This window comes from Melospiza georgiana, chromosome 26 (genome assembly GCF_028018845.1).
Source record: "Melospiza georgiana isolate bMelGeo1 chromosome 26, bMelGeo1.pri, whole genome shotgun sequence".
Lineage (NCBI taxonomy): Eukaryota > Metazoa > Chordata > Aves > Passeriformes > Passerellidae > Melospiza > Melospiza georgiana.
Window position 1 is genome coordinate 3,362,887 of NC_080455.1, and position 22,081 is coordinate 3,384,967.

Below are 22,081 nucleotides of genomic sequence, written 5' to 3' on the forward strand. Positions count from 1 at the left end.
TCCAGTGCTTGCATTCCCACAACCAGGAATCATCCTGATCTGATCCAGTGTCTGCATTCCCACAGCCAGGAATCATCCCTGATCTCCAGTGTTTGCATTCCCACAACCAGGAATCATCCCTGATCCACTTTCACATTCCCACAAGCCAGGAATCATCTTGATCCAGTGCTTGCATTCCCACAATCAGGAATCATCCCTGATCAAGTGTTTGCATTCCCACAACCAGGAATCCTGTCCCTGTCCCTGTCCCTGTCCCTGTCCCTGTCCCTGTCCCTGTCCCCTGTCCCTGTCCCTGTCCCTGTCCCTGTCCCTGTCTCTGTCCCTTCCTGCCCTCCCCTGCCCAGGGAAGTGTCCCCCAAAGCTCCAGAGGGGCTCAGGGATGGAGCACAGCCCCGGTGGGAGTGGGACCAGCACACTCCGCCACGGGCACCTCTCCATCTGCTTTTCCCCTGTGCCAGATGGGCAGGGGAGGGAGGGAAGGAGGGAGGCAGGGATGGGGGATGGAGCCGCATCGCTGCGATGGCGGGGATTCGTTTCTTCCCGTTCTTTTCTCGGTGCCATTTCAGCGGCTGGCCCCAAAACGCTTTCTGATTGCTTTGCCTGCCCCAGTGACACCAAGGCAGGAGCCTTTCAGAATTCATCATTTCGAGGCACAGAGAGAGAAAAAAGCAGCAGCTCCGACCCCAAAGGCGCAGACACCTCCCTCCTCCTCCTCCTCCCTCCTCCTCCTCCTCCTCCCCCTCCCCGCATGTTTTGGAGCTGCTGGAGCAAAGGGGGAGAGCGAACAGGAGTAATTTTCCACGGATGCAGGGAACAATCGAGCCCCGCATGGTTTTTTCTGGTTGAAACGCTTCCCTGCAGCACTTCGTGCTCATCCCCGGCACACAAAGGCGATGCACATGCAGGGACCGGGTCGTGTCTTGCTCCAGCCGCCGGTGCCGAGGTGCGGGGGATGGAGGAGCGGGGGAGATGCTGCAGGAATCATCCCTGACCCAGTGTCTGCATTCCCACAACCAGGAATCATCCCCTGATCCAATATCTGCATTCCCACAACCAGGAATAATCCCTGATCTGATCCAGTGTCCTGCATTCCCACAACCAGGAATCATCCCTGATCCAGTGTCTGCATTCCCACAACCAGGAATAATCCCTGATCCAACGTTTGCATTCCCAAACCAGGAATCATCCCCTGACCCAGTGTCTGCATTCCCACAGCCAGGAATGCCCTGGGCAGGGGATGGCTGGAGCGGGCTCTGAGTCAGCCCCGGGCACAGCCCCCTGCCCTGCCCAGGGACAGGAGAGGGCACAGGGAGGAGGAACGTGTGGGTTTAGGGTTTGGGGGTTTTAGGAGCATCTTCGAGAGAGTCTGGGGGAGGAAGGAGGTCACTGTGGCTTCACAGTGGTTTTTGCTCCAGCCTTGTGCCCAATTTCTCTTGGGATCCAACCCCTCCACTCACACCCAGACCCCTGCCCCATCCAAGGGTTGCTCCCTGGGGACAGGGTGTGCTGGTGCTGAGGGTGGATCCTGGCACCACCTGGGGAGAGGCTTTAGAGGGGAGCAGGGAGCCCTGGGCACCCTCAGCACCATCCCCCCAAAGGGGGGCTTGGGCAGTTGATGGGGTGCAGGCAGGACCTGAGAGTGGGGGTTAGGTCCTGCAGTGCTGTGGGGTGAGCTCCAGTCAAGCAAAGCCTTGCCAGGATCCTTTTTCCCCTTTGTCCCTGATTCCTTCCCATCCCAACTCCTTTCAAAGAATCCTGGAATGGTTTGTGTTGGAAGGGACCTCAAAGCCCATCCAGTGCCATGGCAGGGACACCTCCCACTGTCCCAGGCTGCTCCCAGCCCTGCCCAGCCTGGCCTTGGGCACTGCCAGGGATCCAGGGGCAGCCACAGCTGCTCTGGGGAAAATCCATTCCAGGGATGGATTCCACAATTCCTGATTCCCAATCTCCCATCCAGCCCTGCCCTGTGGCAGTGAAAGCCATTCCCTGTGTCCTGTCCCCTGCAGGCCTTGTCTCCAGTCTCTCTTCAGAGGAAGAATTTCCCCAAGCTTCACCCTCAGCCCCCTCAGGAGGAAGGGTCCTCAGAAATCCCCTCCCCACTTGTCAAACCTGTTAAAAAGATCAACTTTTATAGCCCAGACTTGCCCCAAGTAAGAGCTTCAGACCTCTGAACCAAAAAGAACTTTGAAATGTCCATCTCTGGGGCCTGCAGGGACAGCAGGAGGTGTGGTTTGGTCTGGCAGTTTTGCTGCCCTTGCACATCATGACACCATTTCTGAGCCCTTTTGGCTCCTCTTCCCTGGGGTGTGCCTGTTAAACCCTCTGGGAGCACTCAGGGCTCAAGGACAACACCTCGGGTCTTGTGGGAATCCTGTCAAGAGGACCCTTAGCTCTGGCTGTGAAGAAATATGAAACCCCCCCCCTTCCCCCCAGTTTCCACAAAAGAACCCAAAAGAATTCTTAGTTCCTCATCAAAGATCAGCACACAGGAGCGAAACAGACCCAGACTCCTGCTGGAGATCTCTAAGCAACATTTTTGTGGTGCAGAGTGAGGTTTTCCTTCCACCTCCATCCTCCCGAGGCAGGGGCTCAGCCAGGGCTGGTTTGGATCCCTTTGGGGGCAGCTTCCAACAGAACAGCACAGCAGAGACCCACAGCGACCACAGGATGCAGGGTGAGGATCCAACAGCAACACTGAGATGGGAGATTGGGCAGGAATTGTTCCTCTGAGGGTGGGGGAGGGGCTGGGATGGAATTCCCAGAGCAGCTGTGGCTGCCCCTGGATCCCTGGCAGTGCCCAAGGCCAGGCTGGACAGGGCTGGGAGCAGCCTGGGACAGTGGGAGGTGTCCCTGCCATGGCAGGGTGTGCACTGGGTGGCCTTGAACAAACCATAAAGCACAAACCATTCTGTGATTGTGTGGAATCCTTTCAATCCCAGCTGTGCTCAGGGGGCTCCCAGGTGTGGCTGTGGCTGCAGGGCCAGGGAGGAGCTGCCTCTGCCTGGGGAGCTCCCTGGGCTGGGCTGAGCAGGCAGAGGGGTCAGTGGCACTGTGTTTGTGTTCCCAGTGGAAGGACACGACTCCAGTGAGGATGCCAGAGCCTGCATGGAGCTGATGGTGTGGAAGATCAGAGAGGATGCCCCCTGGATCCCTGGCAGTGCCCCAAGGACAGGCTGGACAGTATCATTTAGTCCTGATGGGTCTGTTCTGCTGCTTCTGTGGAGGAGCTTTCCCCACAATGCTCAGAATTAAACTTCAACTTCCACTTAAAAACCTTGCAGGGCCTGAAGGGGGCTCCAGGAGAGCTGCAGAGGGACTGGGGACAAGGCCTGCAGGGACAGGACACAGGGAATGGCCTCCCACTGCCACAGGGCAGGGCTGGGGTGGGAGATTGGGAATCAGGAATTGTGGAATCCATCCCTGGAATGGATTTCCCAGAGCAGCTGTGGCTGCCCCTGGATCCCTGGCAGTGCCCAAGGCCAGGCTGGGCAGGGCTGGGAGCAGCCTGGGACAGTGGGAGGTGTCCCCTGCCATGGCAGGGGGTGGCACTGGATGGGTTTTAGGGTCCCTCTAACCCAAAGCACTCCGAGATTTTGTGATCCTTGTAAAATCCTAACCCTGCCATGTAAATGTGCCAAACTCTTCCCTCCTTGTTCTGCTTGGGTGTTTGTGCTTTTTTAGCTCCGTTTCCAACATTCAGCAAATAAATTTAGAAACATTTGGGTTTTACCTAAGAGGTGATGGCACTGAGGTGGTCGTGGAGAGATGCTTTCTGTAAATAACTTGTGTGGGAATGATTGTGGATGGCTGAGAGGCTTCCTTGACAAGAAGCAGGGAAAGCAGAAAGGAAGATTTACAGAGGAAAGTCTCAGTTTGCTTTGCCTACCAAAACAAAGGGGGTTGGATTGCTACACACAAAAGCACCAAGAGAGAGCCAAGATGCCAATTTAAGCAGAAAGACAATGCTGGCATGAAACCAACTGGGGAAAAAAAATGGCTAAAATAAATAAAACTGGAATTTAAAAGGAGCTTTGTAATTCTGAGAGCTCCCAGCTTGTGCAAGGGACACACTGGGGGCTGAAGGGGGAGCTCTGTGCCTTTATGAGTCCTTGGACCACATGTGGACCGCAGGATTGGGCTCAGAAGGTCCCCTCCCTGCCCTACCCAACAGCAAACACATCCACATCCAGGTCTCCAAACTGGGAAGCCAAACCTTGCATGTGGAGAATGCTCAATGTCCCCTTAAAGCTGCACCAAGAGCTCTTTGAAACCTTCTCAGAGGAAAAATCAATCCAAGGAATGGGGATTCCTTGGGAATGGGAGCTTTTCAAAACATTCCAAGGAGAAAGGACCTGGGAGAGCTGCAGCAATAGCTGATTTCCAAGGAAAATGAAGTTCAGCTTGTTTTCCCAAATCCCAATTTCCTCCCAATGTGTCAGAGCTGTTATACCTGGAGGTCAGGAAAAAAAAAAAAAAAAAGCCATGGAAAAAAGGCCTCACTGGAATGAATATGTATTTTGGATTAAAGAAAAGATTTGGGATGTGTCCTGGCTGAATCCAGTGAGGACAGACTGGAGAGAAACTGCTCCTGCCTGTGGGAAGTGAGGGATGAGCAGCAGCCATGGATTTAAGGAGAAAACCCCAAAACTTTATAAACACAGCAAAGTATTGGAGGGATTGTGTGGGGAAAGCTTGGCCTCCCTCTCTCTGAAGGGTTTTCTGAACAGCTTTGTCAGGAAGGGCTCCTGAAAATCCCTTTTAGGGCAGGGATTTGGGTTATTTGTCCTACAATGGTGACTAACATCACCTGTGACCCAAAATGGGCTCCTCTGTCCCAAACTGGACACAAAACTGGCAGGGACCCCAAGGACCCTGCACATCCCACCTCGGGAGCACAGTTTGGGCCAGAATGATAAAGGATTAATCACATTAATTAACTTTATTTGCATTGATTTGCATGGAAGCCTCAGGAAAGGCTTGTTGTTAAAATTTCAGAGTTTTTTAAGTCCCAGGGGCACTGAGAGCAATGATACAAAAAATTGCAGAACATAAACCTGACAATGCCAAACAGCAGAGAAACCTGGGAAAATAAGCCAAATGGGATAGAAAAGAGAATTAAACATGATTAGCAGTGCCAAAGTGATTTCCCATTTTTTTAAAGGTGACAAGGAGATCAATAAAATAAAATAGAATAAAATAGAAAAGAATAGAATAGAATAAAATAAAATAAAATAGTATTTAAAAAAGGGGGAGTTGAGGTCAGGATTAGGATAATAAATATAAAATAAATGTTTTATCCTAAATAAATATTTAGGTGGGTTCCTGTTGGAATCACAGCTCCAAAGGGGGCAGCATGGGGCCACAGGGGGAGCCTAAACCCACAAACCTGGGCTCCCTGTCTCAGGTGGGTCTTGATGGTCTTCAAGATGTCTTCCAACCTCAAAAAGCAAAGCAAAGCAAACCAAACCAAAACAAAAAACCAAAAAAAGAACAACTCGAATAAAACCCCCAAAAATCCACCAAAAATCAAAACAAACCAAACAAAAAAACCCCCCAAAACAAAAAAACAAAACCACACCACCAACTCCCCCCAAAATCTCCAAAAAACCAAAAACAAAACACAAAAACAACAACAACAACAAAAACCCAAAAAACAAAAAGCACCCCCCAAAAAAACCCAAAAAACACCAAAAAACCCCCCAAAAACCAACAAAACCCCTCAAAACCCTGCAGCCCCAGGGATGCTGTGGGATCTGCCCTGCAGGGATCAGGTTTAAGTTAAGCCTGAGCCTGGGTTTTAGCAGAGCTGCAGTGGTGGCTCTGTGCATTTTACTAAAGCCTGACCTGCTGGCTCCCATTGCTTCCTGTCACATCCTGTTCCTCCAAGGATTCCTGGTGGTATTTTCCTCCCTAAAGAGGCCAAGAAAGCTGAAGATGAGCTGAGAGTGATGATCCTGGGGCCAGGTGAGGCTGTGTGTGAAGCCAAACAAACATGGGAATGTTCAGGGGGAATGAGGAACGGAGAGCTGGGAAATGAAAGTGCTGTAGGACAAAAGGAGCAGGGAAGCAGAGCAACATCAAAATCTGACAGGATTTACTCACTGGAAAATCCAACAGGGAAGTTCTGACCCAAAACCAGACAAATATTTATAAGGGAATCAGAAAGGGGCTAAATGAAAGTGCTGTAGGACAAAAGAGCTGGGAAGCAGCAGGAAGGCAGAGCACCACCAAAATCTGACAGGATTTACTCACTGGAAAATCCAACAGGGAAATTCTGACCCAAAACCCAAGACAAATATTTATAAGGGGGATCAGAAAGAGCCTAAATACCCCAGAAAATGATTTCACAATGAAATTTCAGCTCCTGTCCAGTTTATTTCCAGTGCTCACAGCCATTCCAGTCTTCCACACATCTCTGAGGAGGGAGATTTTCAGCTCACCACCTGGTGTAGCTGGCAAAAGTCACCATGAGCAGGAAATCAAACTAAAGTAGGTCACAGCTCCAAACCTGAGCAGGAATTTCAAGGGGTCTTTACCTTCCTTATGCCACCTCTTTATCTTCCAGCACCTTTAGGAAATCTGCTGCTGTCATTTAGAGCTCAGCTCTGCTGGAAGTGGGGTGTGCCCACCCAAAGAGGATAATAAATATAAAATAAATATATTATATTGCAGGGTGTCTGTGTGTGCAGGACACATGGGAATGAAGAGCTCCTTGAATTCTGGTTCCTCTGGAAACACCAGGACAGGCAGTGAAACACTGCTCTGCTCACCCCTCTGCTGCAGCAATGAACCCTTCAAAGCTCAGCTTCTCCCACAGTTAATGACCAACAGGAGGCAGGGGAAGTTAATCTGTAGCTAAGAACAGCTTCATAAATAAAACTGGAAAATTCTGGCACTGAATTAAAGCTGCTTTCATTTTAAAGCCTCCACTCCTGAGCGGTGGTGGCAGCCTGGGGGCTCCTTTGATGGCAGTGCCAGTCCCTTAGGGAGCACCAAATCTTTAGATTTTGGTTTGTCACTTCCAGAGCAGGTTTGTCACTCCCTGGGGAGATGCCAAGGCTGGCCCAGACCCCCTTCCAGAGGGGATTTTTGCCTGTGGAGCTCTGGGATGGGCAGGTTGCTGCAGGGAGGGCTGGTGCTCACCAGAGTTGTCACCTCTCCCCAGCCTGGAAATCAGGAGTATTTTTAAAAAAAAAAAGCTGTAAACAAGAGAAGCTGCTCAGCTGGGCAGGCTCCAGCCCTGCTCTCACTGCAGGGATTGCTGACAATCCCAGCACACAGAGCCCTGAGTAAATATTGGTTCAGACACGGATGCAGAGAGCACGAGGCCGCCTGCAGCTCAACAAACAGCCTGGCCAAAGCAGCTTTCCCCAGGCTGCACCTTCCTGTCCCTCCTGCAGCTCAAAAAACACCTGGCAAAACCAAAGTTGGACCTTCCTGTCCCTCCTGAAGCTCAAAAAACACCTGGCAAAACCAAAGTTGGACCTTCCTGTCCCTCCTGCAGTCAAAAGAAACTTTTTACCAAAGTTGGACCTTCCTGTTCCTCCTGCACCTCAAAAACTAGCCTGGCGAAAAAAACCCTCTTAACCAAAGTTGGACCTTCCTGTCCCTCCTGCAGTCAAAAACCAGCCTGGAAAAAGAAATTTTATACCAAAGCTGGACCTTCCTGCTCTTTCTGCAGTCAACAAACAGCCTGGCAAAAAAAAAAAACAACCTTTTAAACAAAGTTGGATCTTCCTGTTCCTCCTGCAGCTCAAAAACCAGCCTGGCAAAAGAAATTTTTAACCAAAGTTGGACCTTCCTGTCCCTTCTGCAGTCAAAAACCAGCCTGGCAAAAAAAGAAAACTTTGAACCAAAGTTGGACCTTCCTGTTCCTCTGGAGCTCAAAAAACAGCCTGGCAAAACCAAAGTTGGACCTTCCTGTCCTTCCTGAAGTCAAAAGAAAGTTTTTACCAAAGCTGGACTTTCCTGTCATTCCTGCAGCTCAAAAACCAGCCTGGCAAAAGAAGAAACTTTTAACTAAAGTTGGACCTTCCTGTCCCTCCTGCAGTCAAAGACCAGCTTGGCAAAAAAACCCTTTTAACCAAAGTTGGACCTTCCTGCTCCTCCTGCAGCACCCCAAGGGCTGCCCTGGCCTTGAGCACAGGGGATTTCTGGCCAGTGACAGAATCCACGTGGATTATCCCCAAAATAAAGCAGTGTGGAGCACACAGAGCTTGAAGAAATCCACCTTAGCCCGTTGGTCTCTGGCTCTCAGGGTGAACTGGTTCCCTCAGCCCCAGCTATCCCAAGGGGTGAGTGTGGGATAGAACTGATTCCAGGCAAAACAACCTTCCCTGCCCTGCAGGCCTGCTCATTTTATTTATGGGAAAATATGCTCGTTAATGCTCTTATCACAGGCAGGATCTAATGGTGAGGGGGGGGAAAAGTCTCCTTTGAGAATCTCCACGGTAATGAGCTGCTGGGTGAGATGTTCCAGCAGGCACAGCTCCCTCTGAGCTGCTTTTCTGACACAGCAGCCTCTGCACAGGTCTGAACGCTCATCCTGCTGGCAGCTGTTTGTTTGGATAACATTTCCAAACGAAATGAGGGGTTACAAAAGCAGAGCTGCACTTCCTCATCCCTGAGGCTGCCTGAGCCAAGCACAAGAGGAACTGGAGGGAAAACAAGGCAGGCTGTCCCATTCCCATTCCCTTCCCAGCATGAGGGATTGTCCTGCAGGAAAACCTGGGATGGTGGTGGATTTTGGAAGCGGGGAATGGAATAAAAATGGAATAAAAAAAATAAACTCCTAAATCTACCATACAGGCTCCAGCAAGCAAGAGAGGGAAGGAAAATGCAGGAATTCGAGGGAGACTGAAATGCTGATCATGGGTGGGATTGATTGTGAGGGGTGGTGGATTTTGGGAGGGGGGGAATGGAATAAAAAATCAACTCCTAAATCCACCACACACAGGCTCTAGCAAGCAAGAGAAGGGAGGGAAAATGTTCATGTCCAGGGAGCCTGAAATGCTGATTATGGTGGGATTGATTATGAGGGGTGGTGGATTTTGGAAGAAGGGAATGGAATAAAAATGGAATAAAAAAATAAACTCCTAAATCTACCATACAGGCTCCAGCAAGCAAGAGAGGAGAAGGAAAATGTTCATGGAGGAATTTCAGGGAGACTGAAATGCTGATTATGGTGGGATTGATTATGAGGGGTGGTGGATTTTGGGAGGAATGGAAACAAAAAATAAACTCCTAAATCTACCACACACACGATCCAGCAAGCAAGAGAAAGGAGAGAAAATGTTCATGGAGGAATTTCAGGGAGACTGAAATGCTGATTTTGATGGGATTGATTGTGAGGGGTGGTGGATTTTGGGAGGGGGGGGAATCAAATAAAAAATAAACTCCTAAATCCACCATACACAGGCTCTAGCAAGCAAGAGAGGGGAAGGAAAATGTTCATGGAGGAATTCTAGGGAGACTGAAATGCTGATTATGGTGGGTGGTGGATTTTGGAAGAAGGAATGGAATAAAAATGGAATAAAAAAATAAACTCCTAAATCCACCATACATGCTCCAGCAAGCAAGAGAGGGGAAGGAAAATGCAGGAATTCGAGGGAGACTGAAATGCTGATCATGGTGGGATTGATTGTGAGGGGTGGTGGATTTTGGGAGGAATGGAAACAAAAAATAAACTCCTAAATCTACCACACACAGGCTCTAGCAAGCAGGAGAGGGAAAGGAAAATGTTCATGGAGGAATTCTAGGGAGACTGAAATGCTGATTATGGTGGGTGGTGGATTTTGGAAGAAGGGAATGGAATAAAAATGGAATAAAAAAAATTAAACTCTTAAATCCACCACACACTGGCTCCAGCAAGCAAGAGAGGGGAAGGAAAACGTTCATGGAGGAATTTCAGGGAGACTGAAATGCTGATTATGGTGGGATTGATTGTGAGGGGTGGTGGATTTTGGGAGGGGAGGGAATGGAATAAAAAATAAACTCCTAAATCCACCACACACAGGCTCCAGCAAGCAAGAGAAGGGAGGGAAAATGTTCATGGAGGAATTCCAGGGAGACTGAAAATGTTAATGGAGGAATTTGAGGGAGTCTGAAATACTGATCATGGTGGGATTGATTGTGAGGGGTTTGCAAAGGGTTTGCTCAGGACCCCAACACCCTTTCCATACAAATAGGGACAGGGCTTCACTCCCTTCCCAAATTAAGTTCCCTTTGTAACTCCTCAGCAAGACAAAGAGCTCCAATGTGGAAATGGATTTGTAGGAAATTCATAAAACAAAGAAATTTACCCATGAAGGGTAATTTTAGATTATTTGCTTTAAGGGCATTTACAGCATGGTATCACTAAAGCTGATAGGCCAAGAAATGTTTATAATGTGTTGTAATTAGGAAATGATTGGCTTCTGATTGTGATGGTGTGAATTATAACATTTGTATAGTCTCACCCTTGACATGACGCTGAAAATAGAATAAAAGTTTGAAAACGCCTCTCAGTTGCCCCATCTCTGAGCAGCTGAGAAAAGGGCATGAAAAATCTCAGAAAAAATCAGAAAAATCTCAGAAAAATCAGAAAAATCTCAGAACAGGGCACAATCCAACATCCATCACCTCCGGGTAACTCGGGAGAGGGGCTGGAGCTGAGCTGCCTCTGGCTCAGCAGAAACGAAACAGAAAATGGGCCGGGGAGGGGAGGCTGTCGCAACCTCTTTCACTCCATTGTTTTGCAACCACCTCCAAATTCCTCGGGGCCATTTCTTCACAACTGGCAGCAAGAGCCAGAGAAAAATCAATACAGGAATCGGTGTTGTGGAACATTATCCCTAAATTGCACACCCATAACATCAAAGTGCCCCAGCACACTTCCAGAAATCATAGGGTGCCACCCTCTGAGTGTTTCTTGTGGCTCCTGCTCTTGGCCAAGCCCCTTTCCAGCTGATTTCCTGTTTCCCACATTATTTTTATGTGGGAACTGCTCTGTTTGATCCTGCAGACTCAAAAAGAACAACTCAGCCTTTCCCGGTGCCCAGGTGATGTTGGAATCCACCCTTAATTCAGATAAATGAGAATTTATAGCATTTTAAACATCTATTACCTCACCTGCATCCAATCCCTCTCCATGCCAGCTGTTTTGAAGTGGAAAAACAGAGATCCAGTTTTGTTTTTGTGAGAGCACAGACTTTTTTTTTGTTGGCCTGATGACTGTTTTCTTCTAGCTCAGTATCTCACAAAGATCTTGGAGAAATAAATTCTTCCCTGTGCTGGTAAAACACCTAAAAATCCTGGCTTCATTTGGCAGAGTCTCCTTCCAGCACAAGTGGGTCTGACCTTCAACTGAAAATCGTTCTCACAGGGATGACAATGAAAATGAGAGTTTTTCCAGCTAGGAAAGGTGTTCTAATTACTTGTCCCACAAAGATCAGAATAGATTCTGACACACTAAAGAGTGATTTAGTGGGGGAGTGTTTAAAATTAGATAACTGGTGCTTAACTGTTACCTGTGAGGAGATGAAGCAGAAGTACTAAGGAAGGAGAGAGGTAGATTTAAAAGCCATTTTTTTTATTAAGAATTATAAAATATAGGTCTGATAAGTGTAGAAAAATGACTCCCCAGTGTTTTGGTAATGCCTCACAAGCTTTTGCTGTCCTTTGTCTCCACAGAGAGCTGACCAAACAGGAACATTTAAATTATTCCATGACTAAAATCAGCTAAATGAGAGGGTGAAGTCATCACAGACAATGATTTCTATGGAAAACATGTCCTGATGACATCTCTGCCTCAGCTTCTGTCCTGTTTTGGTGCTTGCCTGCATCTCCAGACACCTCTCAAAACTGCAAGGATACGAAGAGTTTTCTTGCAGTGGAATGGAGAGAAAAGGCAATCAAATCCACTTGATTTGAAAGCCTGCTTCAATAAATCAATAAATTACTTTTTTGTATAAAAATACATAAAATAATTTGTATAATAAATACATAAAATTTACTTATTTTATTCCCATTTTTTGGGGAGGTACTAAATGGGCAATGCCATGCATGGAGTGCACATGCTTTGGAAGGGAGCTCATGTTTTTCTCTCATGTTTTTCTCTCATGTTTTTCTCCCATGTTCTTCCCTCATCAGCAAATCAGAGCAGGATGGATTCCCCTGGTGCTGCTAAATGCCACAAACATCCATTTCCACCTTCCAGGAGAGCCCTGAGAGTGTGATGCTGCACAGCACAAAACACACAGGGCTTTCTGCTACTCTGCAAAAAGGATTTTTGTCCCATTCCCCATCCCTGGAGCTCTGCTGCTCCTCTAGATGCAGAAAACCAGGCAGAAGCAGCGGTTTTTGCAGCTGTGTGATTTAATCCTGCTTTAATCACCTGAATGACAGAAGGGTTTATCTCTCCTTCTTGGAATAAATGATGTTACAGAGCTGTGGTTTCCCACGTGCAGGATTTCAGAACCTTGGGAGGTTTTTGGGTGTTTCAGCTCCTGAACATCTTTCTAAGCACTGATCTTGTGTTATCTGATCACAAACACTTGCACACCTGAAAACACAGGGAAGAGGGGAGACAGGTTACTTATCCCACACCCATTTCTTGCTCTACTATGTTCTCAACAGTTTTTAATCTGGTTTTCTTCTTGTTCTGCCACAAAATCATCTTCCAGATTATTTCAGAAGTTAAACCCATAAAAGCTTAGCAAATAATCACTGACTGGTGATTTTAACTATTGTTTGAGACCCTTTTTGTGAAAAGAGGGTAAAAAGTGGGAAGGGAAGGAAGGGAAGGGAAGGGAAGGGAAGGGAAGGGAAGGGAAGGGAAGGGAAGGGAAGGGAAGGGAAGGGAAGGGAAGGGAAGGGAAGGGAGGGAAGGAGAAAGGAAAGGAGAAAGGAAAGGAGAAAAGGAAAGAGAAAGGAAAGGAGAAAGGAAAGGAGAAAGGAAAGGAGAAAGGAAAGGAAAGGAAAGGAAAGGAAAGGAAAGGAAAGGAAAGGAAAGGAAAGGAAAGGAAAGGAAAGGAAAGGAAAGGAAAGGAAAGGAAAGGAAAGGAAAGGAAAGGAAAGGAAAGGAAAGGAAAGGAAAGGAAAGGAAAGGAAAGGAAAGAGAAATCTGGGAAAATCAACACCTTGGCTTTCCTCAGTCTGAAACAATTTCAGCTTGATCTTTAAGAGATCAGTTTGTTGGTGCTTCTGTCCTTTCCTCATTAACTGCTCTGGTTATTGAGTAACTCAGGCTGTACAGGATTCCTTCCCAGGAGGTTCCAGGCAGCCCAGTTGCTGTGACCTGCTTGGGGTAAGAGCACAGAGCAAGTGGGACCTGCTGGGGCTCTCTGGAGAGCTCAGAGCTGAGAACTGACTCCAGCTCCTGGCTGTGGGACTGGGAGAGTCCTTGGGAATGCAGATGCTGGAGAGGGGAAGGCTGTGGGAGCTGGAATGAGGAGGACTTTGTGTGTTGAGGACACCTGCACAGGATTCGGGAGGAATGTGATGGATGAGATCCTCTGTTTGCAATGGTTGTAAAAATGCAATGTAATAAAGAAATAAAGAAGGATCCAAAGCTGTTGGAGAGTGCCCAAAGGAGGGACACAGAGCTGGGGAAGGGGCTGAGGAAAAAAACAATTCAGCAGCAATCCCAAAGCCAAATAGGACCCAGATGTCCTGGAAATCAGCAGACATGCAGAGAACCAGACCAAGGTGCCCAAGCTGAGCTCTTCTAAGGCCGGAGCATCCTTGGGATGTGCACAGCAACTGTTGCAGGCATCACAGCAGATCTGGCTCATCTCAGAGCACTGCAGAAAGGGGCCCTGGGGGTCCTGGTCAGTGCAAGTTGGATCTGAGTCACTGCTGGGTCCTGGCAAGCCCCAAGGGCCACCCTGTGCTGGGGGCACCAGGGCCCAGGGAGGGATTGTCCCACTCTGCTCTGCCCTGGGGCAGCCTCAGCTCCAGTGCTGGGGGGCACTCTGGGCACCACGAGATCAGAAGGACCCAAAGCTGTTGGAGAGTGCCCAGAGGAGGGACACGGAGCTGGGAAGGGCTGAGGAGCAGCTGAGGGCACTTGGCTCGTTCAGCTGCAGCCCAGGAGACTGAGGGGAGGCTCCTCGGGGGGCTGCAGCTCCTGCCCAGGGCAGGCACAGGGGCAGGGGCTGAGCTCTGCTCTGGCACAGGGACAGGAGCCCAGCAAGGGCTGCAGCTGTGCCAGGCCTTGGCATGGAGCTCAGGGCAAGGTTCTGCCCGCCAAGGCTGCTGGGCACTGCCCAGGCTGCCCAGGGAATGGTGCCAAGGCTGCCAGAGCTGTAGGAGCTCCCGGGGCTGCTCAGGGTGGGGATGTTGGGGTGGCTGTGCAGGGACAGGGCTGGGATCAATGATCCCTGAGGGTCCCTTCCCACTGAGCACATTCCAGGATTCCGTGGTCTGTCCAGTCTCTGAGCCTGTGTGGAGCTGCCTGTGCTGGCAGTGCAGGCAGTGGGGTCGTGTCTGTCACTCCTGGTGTCACCTGAACTCTCAGTGGCTGCTGCTGCCCAGGGTGGCAGAGCTGGACAGGGCTCTGAGCAGCCTGGGCTGCTGGAAGGTGGAACAGGATGGTCCCTAAGGTCTCTCCCAACCCAGACCAGCACTCCCAGGTATGCTCAGGGTGGGGGTGTTGGGGTGGCTGTGCAGGGACAGGGCTGCACTGATCATCCCTGAGGGATCCAGCTCAGGATCTTTTGGGATTCTGTGACTCTTCCCTGTGTGCTGAAAGCAGCTGTGCCACAGCAGAGCTGGGCTGCTCACACTGTCAGGGCTCACTGCCCCCTGAATTAGGTAATTCCAGGGGCTGAGATGCCAAACTGGGAATGCAGCTGGAGCAACAACCCTGCTGTAGATTACTCTGCCCCAGGAAGGGCAGTCATGGCAAAAACCAGCTGGGGATGGCAACATCCCCAACTGCCTCAGCCATAATCCCGAAATTGTGACTCAGAGGCTTCTGTGTGAGGATTTCTGAATCAGTGTCCCTGCTAGAGTGGAAGTTGGGCTATCTCAGCAAAACTGCAGCTGGAACTAATCCCCCTGTGGTGTTTAACACAAACCCAGCACAGGTTGCTTGGGCTTGTGCACAGCTCTCCAGGCACTCAGCTGTGAAATGGAGATGGACCATGGAGGTGACAGGGATTCAAAGGGCAAAGCTGTTCCCAGTTCTCAGGGAAGAGGAAGCAGCTGCAGCGCTGATTCCGCTCACACAGAGCCATTATAAGGAATTACAGCAGGATCACTACAGGAATAATAAATGCCATTATTGGAAATAATGAAATCTATCACTGAGTGCTGATGTGGCCCTGACACCTCCAGCCCCCAGCAGGAAAACCTTCCCACCACAACACACAAAGCAGGAATTGCTAAATCCCCTCTGATGTGCTCTGGAGATTCCGGAATTGCAGCTCCCCCATTGTTCCAGGCTGGACTCTGGGCAGTGCATTCAACACAAGAGTTTCCCCTCCATAAATCAACACCCTGCAGGCTGAGGTGAGCACAAGCTCTGTTCATGTCATGTTCTGGGAGCTAAGGGCAGATTCCTGCAGCAGGAAAAGGACTTTCTCCTCATCCCTTTCACTTTCCAGGACTCCCAGATTATTTTTTTCCCAGGATTTTTCCCAGTTTCCCCTCCATAAATCAACACCCTGCAGGCTGAGGTGAGCACCAGCTCTGTTCATGTCATGTTCTGGGAGCTAAGGGCAGATTCCTGCAGCAGGAAAAGGACTTTCTCCTCATCCCTTTCACTTTCCAGGCCTCCCAGATTATTTTTTTTTCCCAGGCTTCTCCACTGAGCTGCAGACACTGTTTTATTTTTGTTTTTTATTTTTGTTTTTTATTTTGACTTTTTTTTTTATTTGACACTTTGTTCCATCCTGGGTTATCCCAGCAGCTTTGGGACACAAAAGGTGGGTGGAGATTTACACAATGATCCCTCTGCAAAGTGGAGCCGATCAATCCATTGTGCTCCGAGCTCCTGGATGGGGATGTTTTCAAGCAAATAAAAATAAGGTAGCAATAAAACACCCTAAGAAGTGGCCAAATGCAGCTCTGGTAGGTGCAGGTAATAAAACAGGTTGTGTTTTGGTGGCCACAGGTGTTGTGGCCTGAGTTGATGAAGAAAAAAAGAAATGCAGCCATCTATAAGTTTTTTAATGGAAAACCACGATTTTTTAAAACCATTACAATGTCTCTTTAGCAGTTTTATTTGGTTCTATAAACACCTTTCCCCACTTAACTTACAAGGCATCCCTGCCTGCAAATACCATCACTTACACCATTCTTTTGAGCTCTCTTTCCATACAAGATAAAATCCATTGCTCTGGATGTGGCTCTGCCTTGGTTTTCAGGCTGAAATTATCAGAAACGGCTCAGCCAAAGATTTCATTCCCAAACCCATGGGAATGATGACCTATTTAGCTTTTTGTGCACATTTCCTGCTTTAAATTGGATTTTGAGGGCTGACCCTCACCCCCAAGGCATTAAGCTGCTTCCATCAGTCCCATCCAGAAGAGCAGTGGGGGTGTCCTGTTCCCAAATTCCCATCCTTTCCTCTGGACTGTTCTTGTTGTGGGACTGCACAAAGACTCAACCACATCCCCAAGCCTTGGATTTCCAAGCCCCTGGCAGGAGATGGAAAGCAGAGGGCATGGCTTGGCTGGGACAGGGATTAGCCCAACTTCTGCTGTGTAAATAACCAGAATTTACCTACTTCTTCGTGAAGGCACAGCAAAAAAAGCCTTTTTAGCCTAAAAGATCATTACAGTCAACCATTCCCTACCCCTAGTCCCCAACTGATCCATTAACCAACTATTCCCTATCCTTGTTCCACTATAAATCCATGAAACAACCATTCCCCATCCCTATTCCCCTATAAATCCATGAAACAACCATTCCCCATCCCTATTCCCCTATAAATCCATGAAACAACCATACCCCATCCCTATTCCCTTATAAATCCAGGATCCAACCATTCCCCATCCCTATTCCCTTATAAATCCATGATCCAACCATTCCCCATCCCTATTCCCCTATAAATCAACCATTTCCCACCCCTACTCCCTTATAAATCCATAAACCAACCTTTCTCATCTCTATTCCACTATAAATCCATAAACCAACTTTCCTCATCCCTGTTCCATTATAAATCCATGAACCAACCATTCGCCATCCCTATCCCACTATTAACCCTTAAACCATCCCTTCCTTATCCCTTTTCCACCATAAACCCATAAACTCACTGTTACCCATCCCGATTCCCTTTTAAACGCTTGACCTAACTATTCCCCATCCCTATTCCCTTATAAATCCATAAACCAACTATTTCCCATCCTTATTCCACCCTAAACCCACAAACCAACTACTCCCCATCCCTATTCCCCTATAAATCCATAAACCACAGCGAGGCCAAAGGGAACCAGTCCAAACAAAACCAGCTCACAACTCCAGAACCCGACTTTTCAGGGACCCACCCCACTACTTGTGGTGGGTTTATTATTAATTTTTAATTTAAACTTTCCCTCAGCACCGAGCTCCGTGCGAAGCCCTGAGGATGCGATACCCCCGGGGGTCCCACAGGTGATCCTGCGGCCGCCCCTCCGCTGCTTCCAGCCCCAGGGCTGCACCCTACGGACGTGCCCGTGTTTTTCCATGACTCTTCACGTCTCTCCCTCCCTGTTCTCCCTCACACCCCGCTCCTCCCCCGGCCCCCCCGGTTACCTCAGCCGGGCGGGGCGCGGGCGCGGGACTCGAACCGGCGGCTCCGAGGGCAGTGAGGGGTTGCGGAGCGCCCGCCGGCCGATGCCCCGCCAGGCCCCGCCCCGCCCGCGGCGCGCGCAGCCAATCACGCACCGCTACCCCCCGCCCCCCGTGCGGCACCCCCAGCTGATCCCGCCTCCCGCGCTCCGCTCAGCCAGTAAACAGCGAGATATTTAAATAGACATCTAAACTACCCAATAAAAGCCGTTTTCTCGTGCGAGGGCGTGGCACGCGCTGAGGGGCGTGGTCTCTTAGGGGGCGTGACAGACAGGGGGTATATAAGGAGGCAGTGGGGCCGCGGTGCCATTTTGTGTAGCAGCGCCTGGGGAGCGGGGGGCGGAGGCGGCGGAGGGTTTCGGGGTTCGGACCAGAGCGGCCGGATGGTGAAATCCTCCCTGCAACGGATACTCAACAGCCACTGCTTCGCTAGAGAGAAAGAGGGGAATAAAAGCACCATCATGCCCGCTGTGCTGAGCCTCAGTACCGGACAGAGCAGGTGAGGCGCCGCGGCCTCCCTCAGCCTGGCACCGCTGGGCCCTCGCTGCCTCCTTCCTCTTCCTCATCCTCGTTGTCGCCTCCCTGGTGGCCGGAGAGGGGCGGGGAGCGCTGCGTGGCCAGCGGGGGAGGGGCGGCCTGGCCCCGGCCCTGCGGGGAAAGGCGGCACGGGAGGGTGGAAAAAGCACAAAAAAAAAAGGAAATTTTAAAGCCCCAACGCTGTCCCGGCCCTGGGAGGGACCCCCGAAGGCAACCCCGGATTGGGGGAGGCTCCGGGCAAGGCTTGGGGGTGGGGAAGGGGGGGGGGTGAGGGGAAAACAATAATTAGGCAAAGATATTGAAGGATTGAAGGCTGTTATCCCCTTATGTAACCGTGGATACTCCGCAAAACGAATCGAGGGTAAGAGTGTTACGAGAGCTGCTGGTTAAAAACTCAACCGAAAGATTAAAACACCCCCCACAGGTGCTGGGAAGAAAGAAAAAACCTGAATTAAGGTGCCTGGTGTGGAGCGGTGGATGCTCAGGACATCGATCTGCCCTTTCCACCTCGTGTGTGGACTGTGGAAAGAATTCTTTAACCGTTTTTATATTTAACTCCGAGCTAAAGGTTGTTTTTTTTCCTCCCTAAGAGCACGTAAACATCACTAAAATATATTTATGGCTGCAAACCTTCCTTCTGCACCACCTTTTTGGGGTAGAAATGTGAAATTATTGGAGATTGCCACAGCACACCTTTGGAAAAGGTTTATAAAGGTTTATTTGTTAGGGAAATTAAAAATGTGTAGTTCGCAGTCATTCTCAGATAAAAATAAATAATGTTGGTATTAAAGAAAAATATCTCTTTTAAAGAGCTTAAAATAATGGGTTGGATACTCATTTAATTAAAATAACGCATTCAGTTAGCGCTGATTTTGTATTTTTAATAAAAGTTTGCAGTTGTTACCCTTGCTCCATATTAAAATATAAACATAATTTACCTTCCAGCACATAATATTTAACATCTCTGCCCTTTCCCAGCCTTTTTAATACGGATTATTCATCACAAGTTTCAAGCTCATTAAAAAAAAAAAAAAACCCAACAAAAAAAAAAATTAAAAAAAAAAAACCCAAACCAATCCAAACCCCGCAAGTCGGGTGCAAAATGGTGGATTATTTTGTAGCTGTTTATTCGGATTTGCAAATGGCTGCAGTGGCTGCTGCTGGCACCCGGAGACAGGACGATTGTGAAAATTCCCCCAAGGGCCTCGATTGCTGCATCTGCTGAGATGACGCAACTCAAGAGTGGAGCCTGCGGGTGAAGGATGGTGCAGAGGGAGGGGCCAGCGCTGCTCCGCCACGGGAGGAGTGAAACAGCCTTGAAAAGGATGGGGAGAAACTTAAAAATATCCCTCGCACCTTCAGAAACACAATGTTTTTCTCCTCCTTGTGGGATCGCCCTGAGGAGTTCAGTGGGAGGAGGTTTGGAGGTTTTGCGGAGGTTCAGGTGTGGCCTCAGCTCAAACAGAAGATTCTGGAGGTGGAGGTGATTCCTTGGAATTGCCTGGGATGATCTGGTGGGGAATATCCCAGGGGGAAAAAGTGATCCCTGCCTTGCTGGGATCAGAACAAGGAGAGCAGAAAGCAGCAAATTCCTGCAGGAATGTTCTTTTTCCTGAGCTCACATCAGGCCTGTCCTGCACAGAAACTCACTCAGCCTGAGCATTTTTCATTTCCAAGCGAATCTTCACTCAAAACACTGCAGTGGCAGCTCCCTGAGCACTGTCCTGGTGTGGAGCTTCCTTTGTCTTCCCACTTGAACTGGGAGGAGTCCTTTGGCCTAGGTTTGGGTTTTTTTAACTCTGTTTAAATCCTGCAGGTGCCAGGGCTCAGTCCAAGCCTGTGTAACCATGTTCCCTTTGCAGTTCCAGGGTTCCCTTCAATTGCTGTAGTAACCTGGGTCCGGGGCCTCGGTGGTGCTCCTGATGTCCCTCACCCACCCCTGAAGATCCCAGGTGGGCGAGGGAATAGTCAGAGGGATCACAATCTTTCAGCTAATTTATTTTATTCGGTGAGTACGAGGTGCAAACAGCTTGATAACATTCAATCCTTCCTCTGAAAACGAGCAGGAAAATCACTCTGCTCTCGTTCCTGCTGCAGGATAATCGGCTGAATGTCACAGAAGAACTAACACCTAACAACAGGACAAGAATTCTCAATGTCCAGTCAAGGCTTACAGATGCCAAACACATCAGTTGGAGAGCAGTGCTGAACAACAACAACCTCTACATTGAAATTCCCAGTGGTGCTCTGCCTGAGGGGAGCAAGGACAGGTGGGTCAGGGAAAACTTGGCTATGGGAGAACACTTTGCTCTTTGTATTTTTAAAGTTTAATTTTGGGTTTTGAGGCTCTTTTGTGAGCCTGGTTTCAGGGCTGCAGGAAGAATCAGTCTGGGATTTCAGGCTGGTTTAGGCACTGAGATTTCCAGGCTGTTTTAAGTCTGTCACTGCAGCTCCTTCAGCTTTTTCTGTGCCACTGAAGAGTCCTGCCCTTGAGTTCTGCCTGGGCTTCAGGGATCTGGTGGTGTGAGGCTCCAGCCTGTGCCTCTTCCTTAGGAATTCCTGTGTGGATTGGCTCTCAGGGCCTTGAAACTCTGAAGAAGCACTGCCAGAGCTCAAACACTCAGAGTGGGATTGCTGGGGTGCCTGTGCAGGGCCAGGGCTTGGCCTGGATGGTCCCTGTGGGTCCCTCCATCTCAGGACATCCCTGGATGATCCCTGTGGGTTCCTCCCATCCCAGGACATCCCTGGATGATCCCTGTGGGTCTCTCCCATCCCAGAACATCCCTGGATGATCCCTGTTGGTTCCTCCCATCCCAGGGCATTCCCTGGGCACTGAACCCCTGGTGTTTCTCTTGCAGTTTTGCAGTTCTTCTCGAGTTTGCTGAAGAACAACTCCGAGTTGAGCACGTGTTCATCTGTTTCCACAAGAACAGAGATGACAGAGGTGGGTGTTCCCTGCACCTCCAGAGACACAAAATGCCTTCTGGTGGAAATGTAAAGTTTTTTTTTCATTATCCCATGGGTGAAACATGTCTCCTGCTTTGTTTTCTAGCTGCACTGCTCCGTACTTTCAGCTTTTTGGGCTTTGAGATTGTGAGACCAGGGCATCCCCTTGTCCCCAAGAGACCAGATGCTTGCTTCATGGCCTACACGTTTGAGAGAGACTCAGCAGAAGAAGACTAGATTGCAATGTTTGCCTCTTTAGAGCTTTCTTGTTGTCTATAAAAGATGATTCTGTAGAAATTTTGTCAACATCTTATTCCAGTCTATCTTAACTCTTGTGTGACCCAGCTGCTTTGGTGGTGAGATGTTGAAAATTTCAGATTCCACATCTTTCTCTGGATTTTGTGCGCATGTCGTGGTTGTGCAAAAAAAAAAAATAAATGCTCCCTCCAAATTTAGCAGTATATTTCTTGAAGTTTAATATTGTGTTTGTGATACTGAAGTATTTGCTTTAATTCTAAATAAAAATTTATATTTTACTTTTTTTATTGCTGGTTTTAAGCTGTTTAAAGACTTGCACTCTTGAAGAGGTGGCTCTGGAACTGCCCCAACCATTAAAGTTGCAGGTGTGGAAAGGCTTTGCTTGTTCTTTGCTTGACTGGAACTCATGGGTGTGCTCTGACCGAGCTTGGAATAATCCAGAAATCCAGGAAAACTCTAGTTTTAGTGAGTAATTAGCAGATGTGCTAATTAGGAGCAGTGCTTGCCTGCTCTGCCAGTGTTTTGTAGGATATTCAGGGTGTGATTTCATTGGGAAGTCTCAAGTGGAACATGATCAGCTCAATCC

At 48.9% G+C, this 22,081-nt stretch overlaps 2 protein-coding genes across 2 annotated transcripts in view; one reads left to right on the forward strand and one right to left on the reverse strand.

The window, feature by feature from the left end:
• Nucleotides 1-17,758, reverse strand: part of LOC131093789 (cilia- and flagella-associated protein 251-like) — a 40,172-nt gene extending 22,414 nt beyond the window's left edge. The window contains exon 1 of the mRNA XM_058041127.1: nucleotides 17,719-17,758. The gene's annotated coding sequence lies outside the window, so the exon portion shown is untranslated. The remainder of the gene's footprint in view (nucleotides 1-17,718) is intronic.
• A 316-nt stretch (nucleotides 17,759-18,074) lies between these two features.
• Nucleotides 18,075-21,773, forward strand: OAZ1 (ornithine decarboxylase antizyme 1). Its single transcript, XM_058040678.1, is given in 6 exon segments — nucleotides 18,075-18,253; nucleotides 20,154-20,211; nucleotides 20,213-20,299; nucleotides 20,389-20,561; nucleotides 21,150-21,235; nucleotides 21,344-21,773. Coding segments are annotated over 6 exon segments (651 nt in total). The 5' UTR covers nucleotides 18,075-18,137; the 3' UTR covers nucleotides 21,475-21,773.
• The last annotated feature ends 308 nt before the right edge of the window (nucleotides 21,774-22,081 follow it).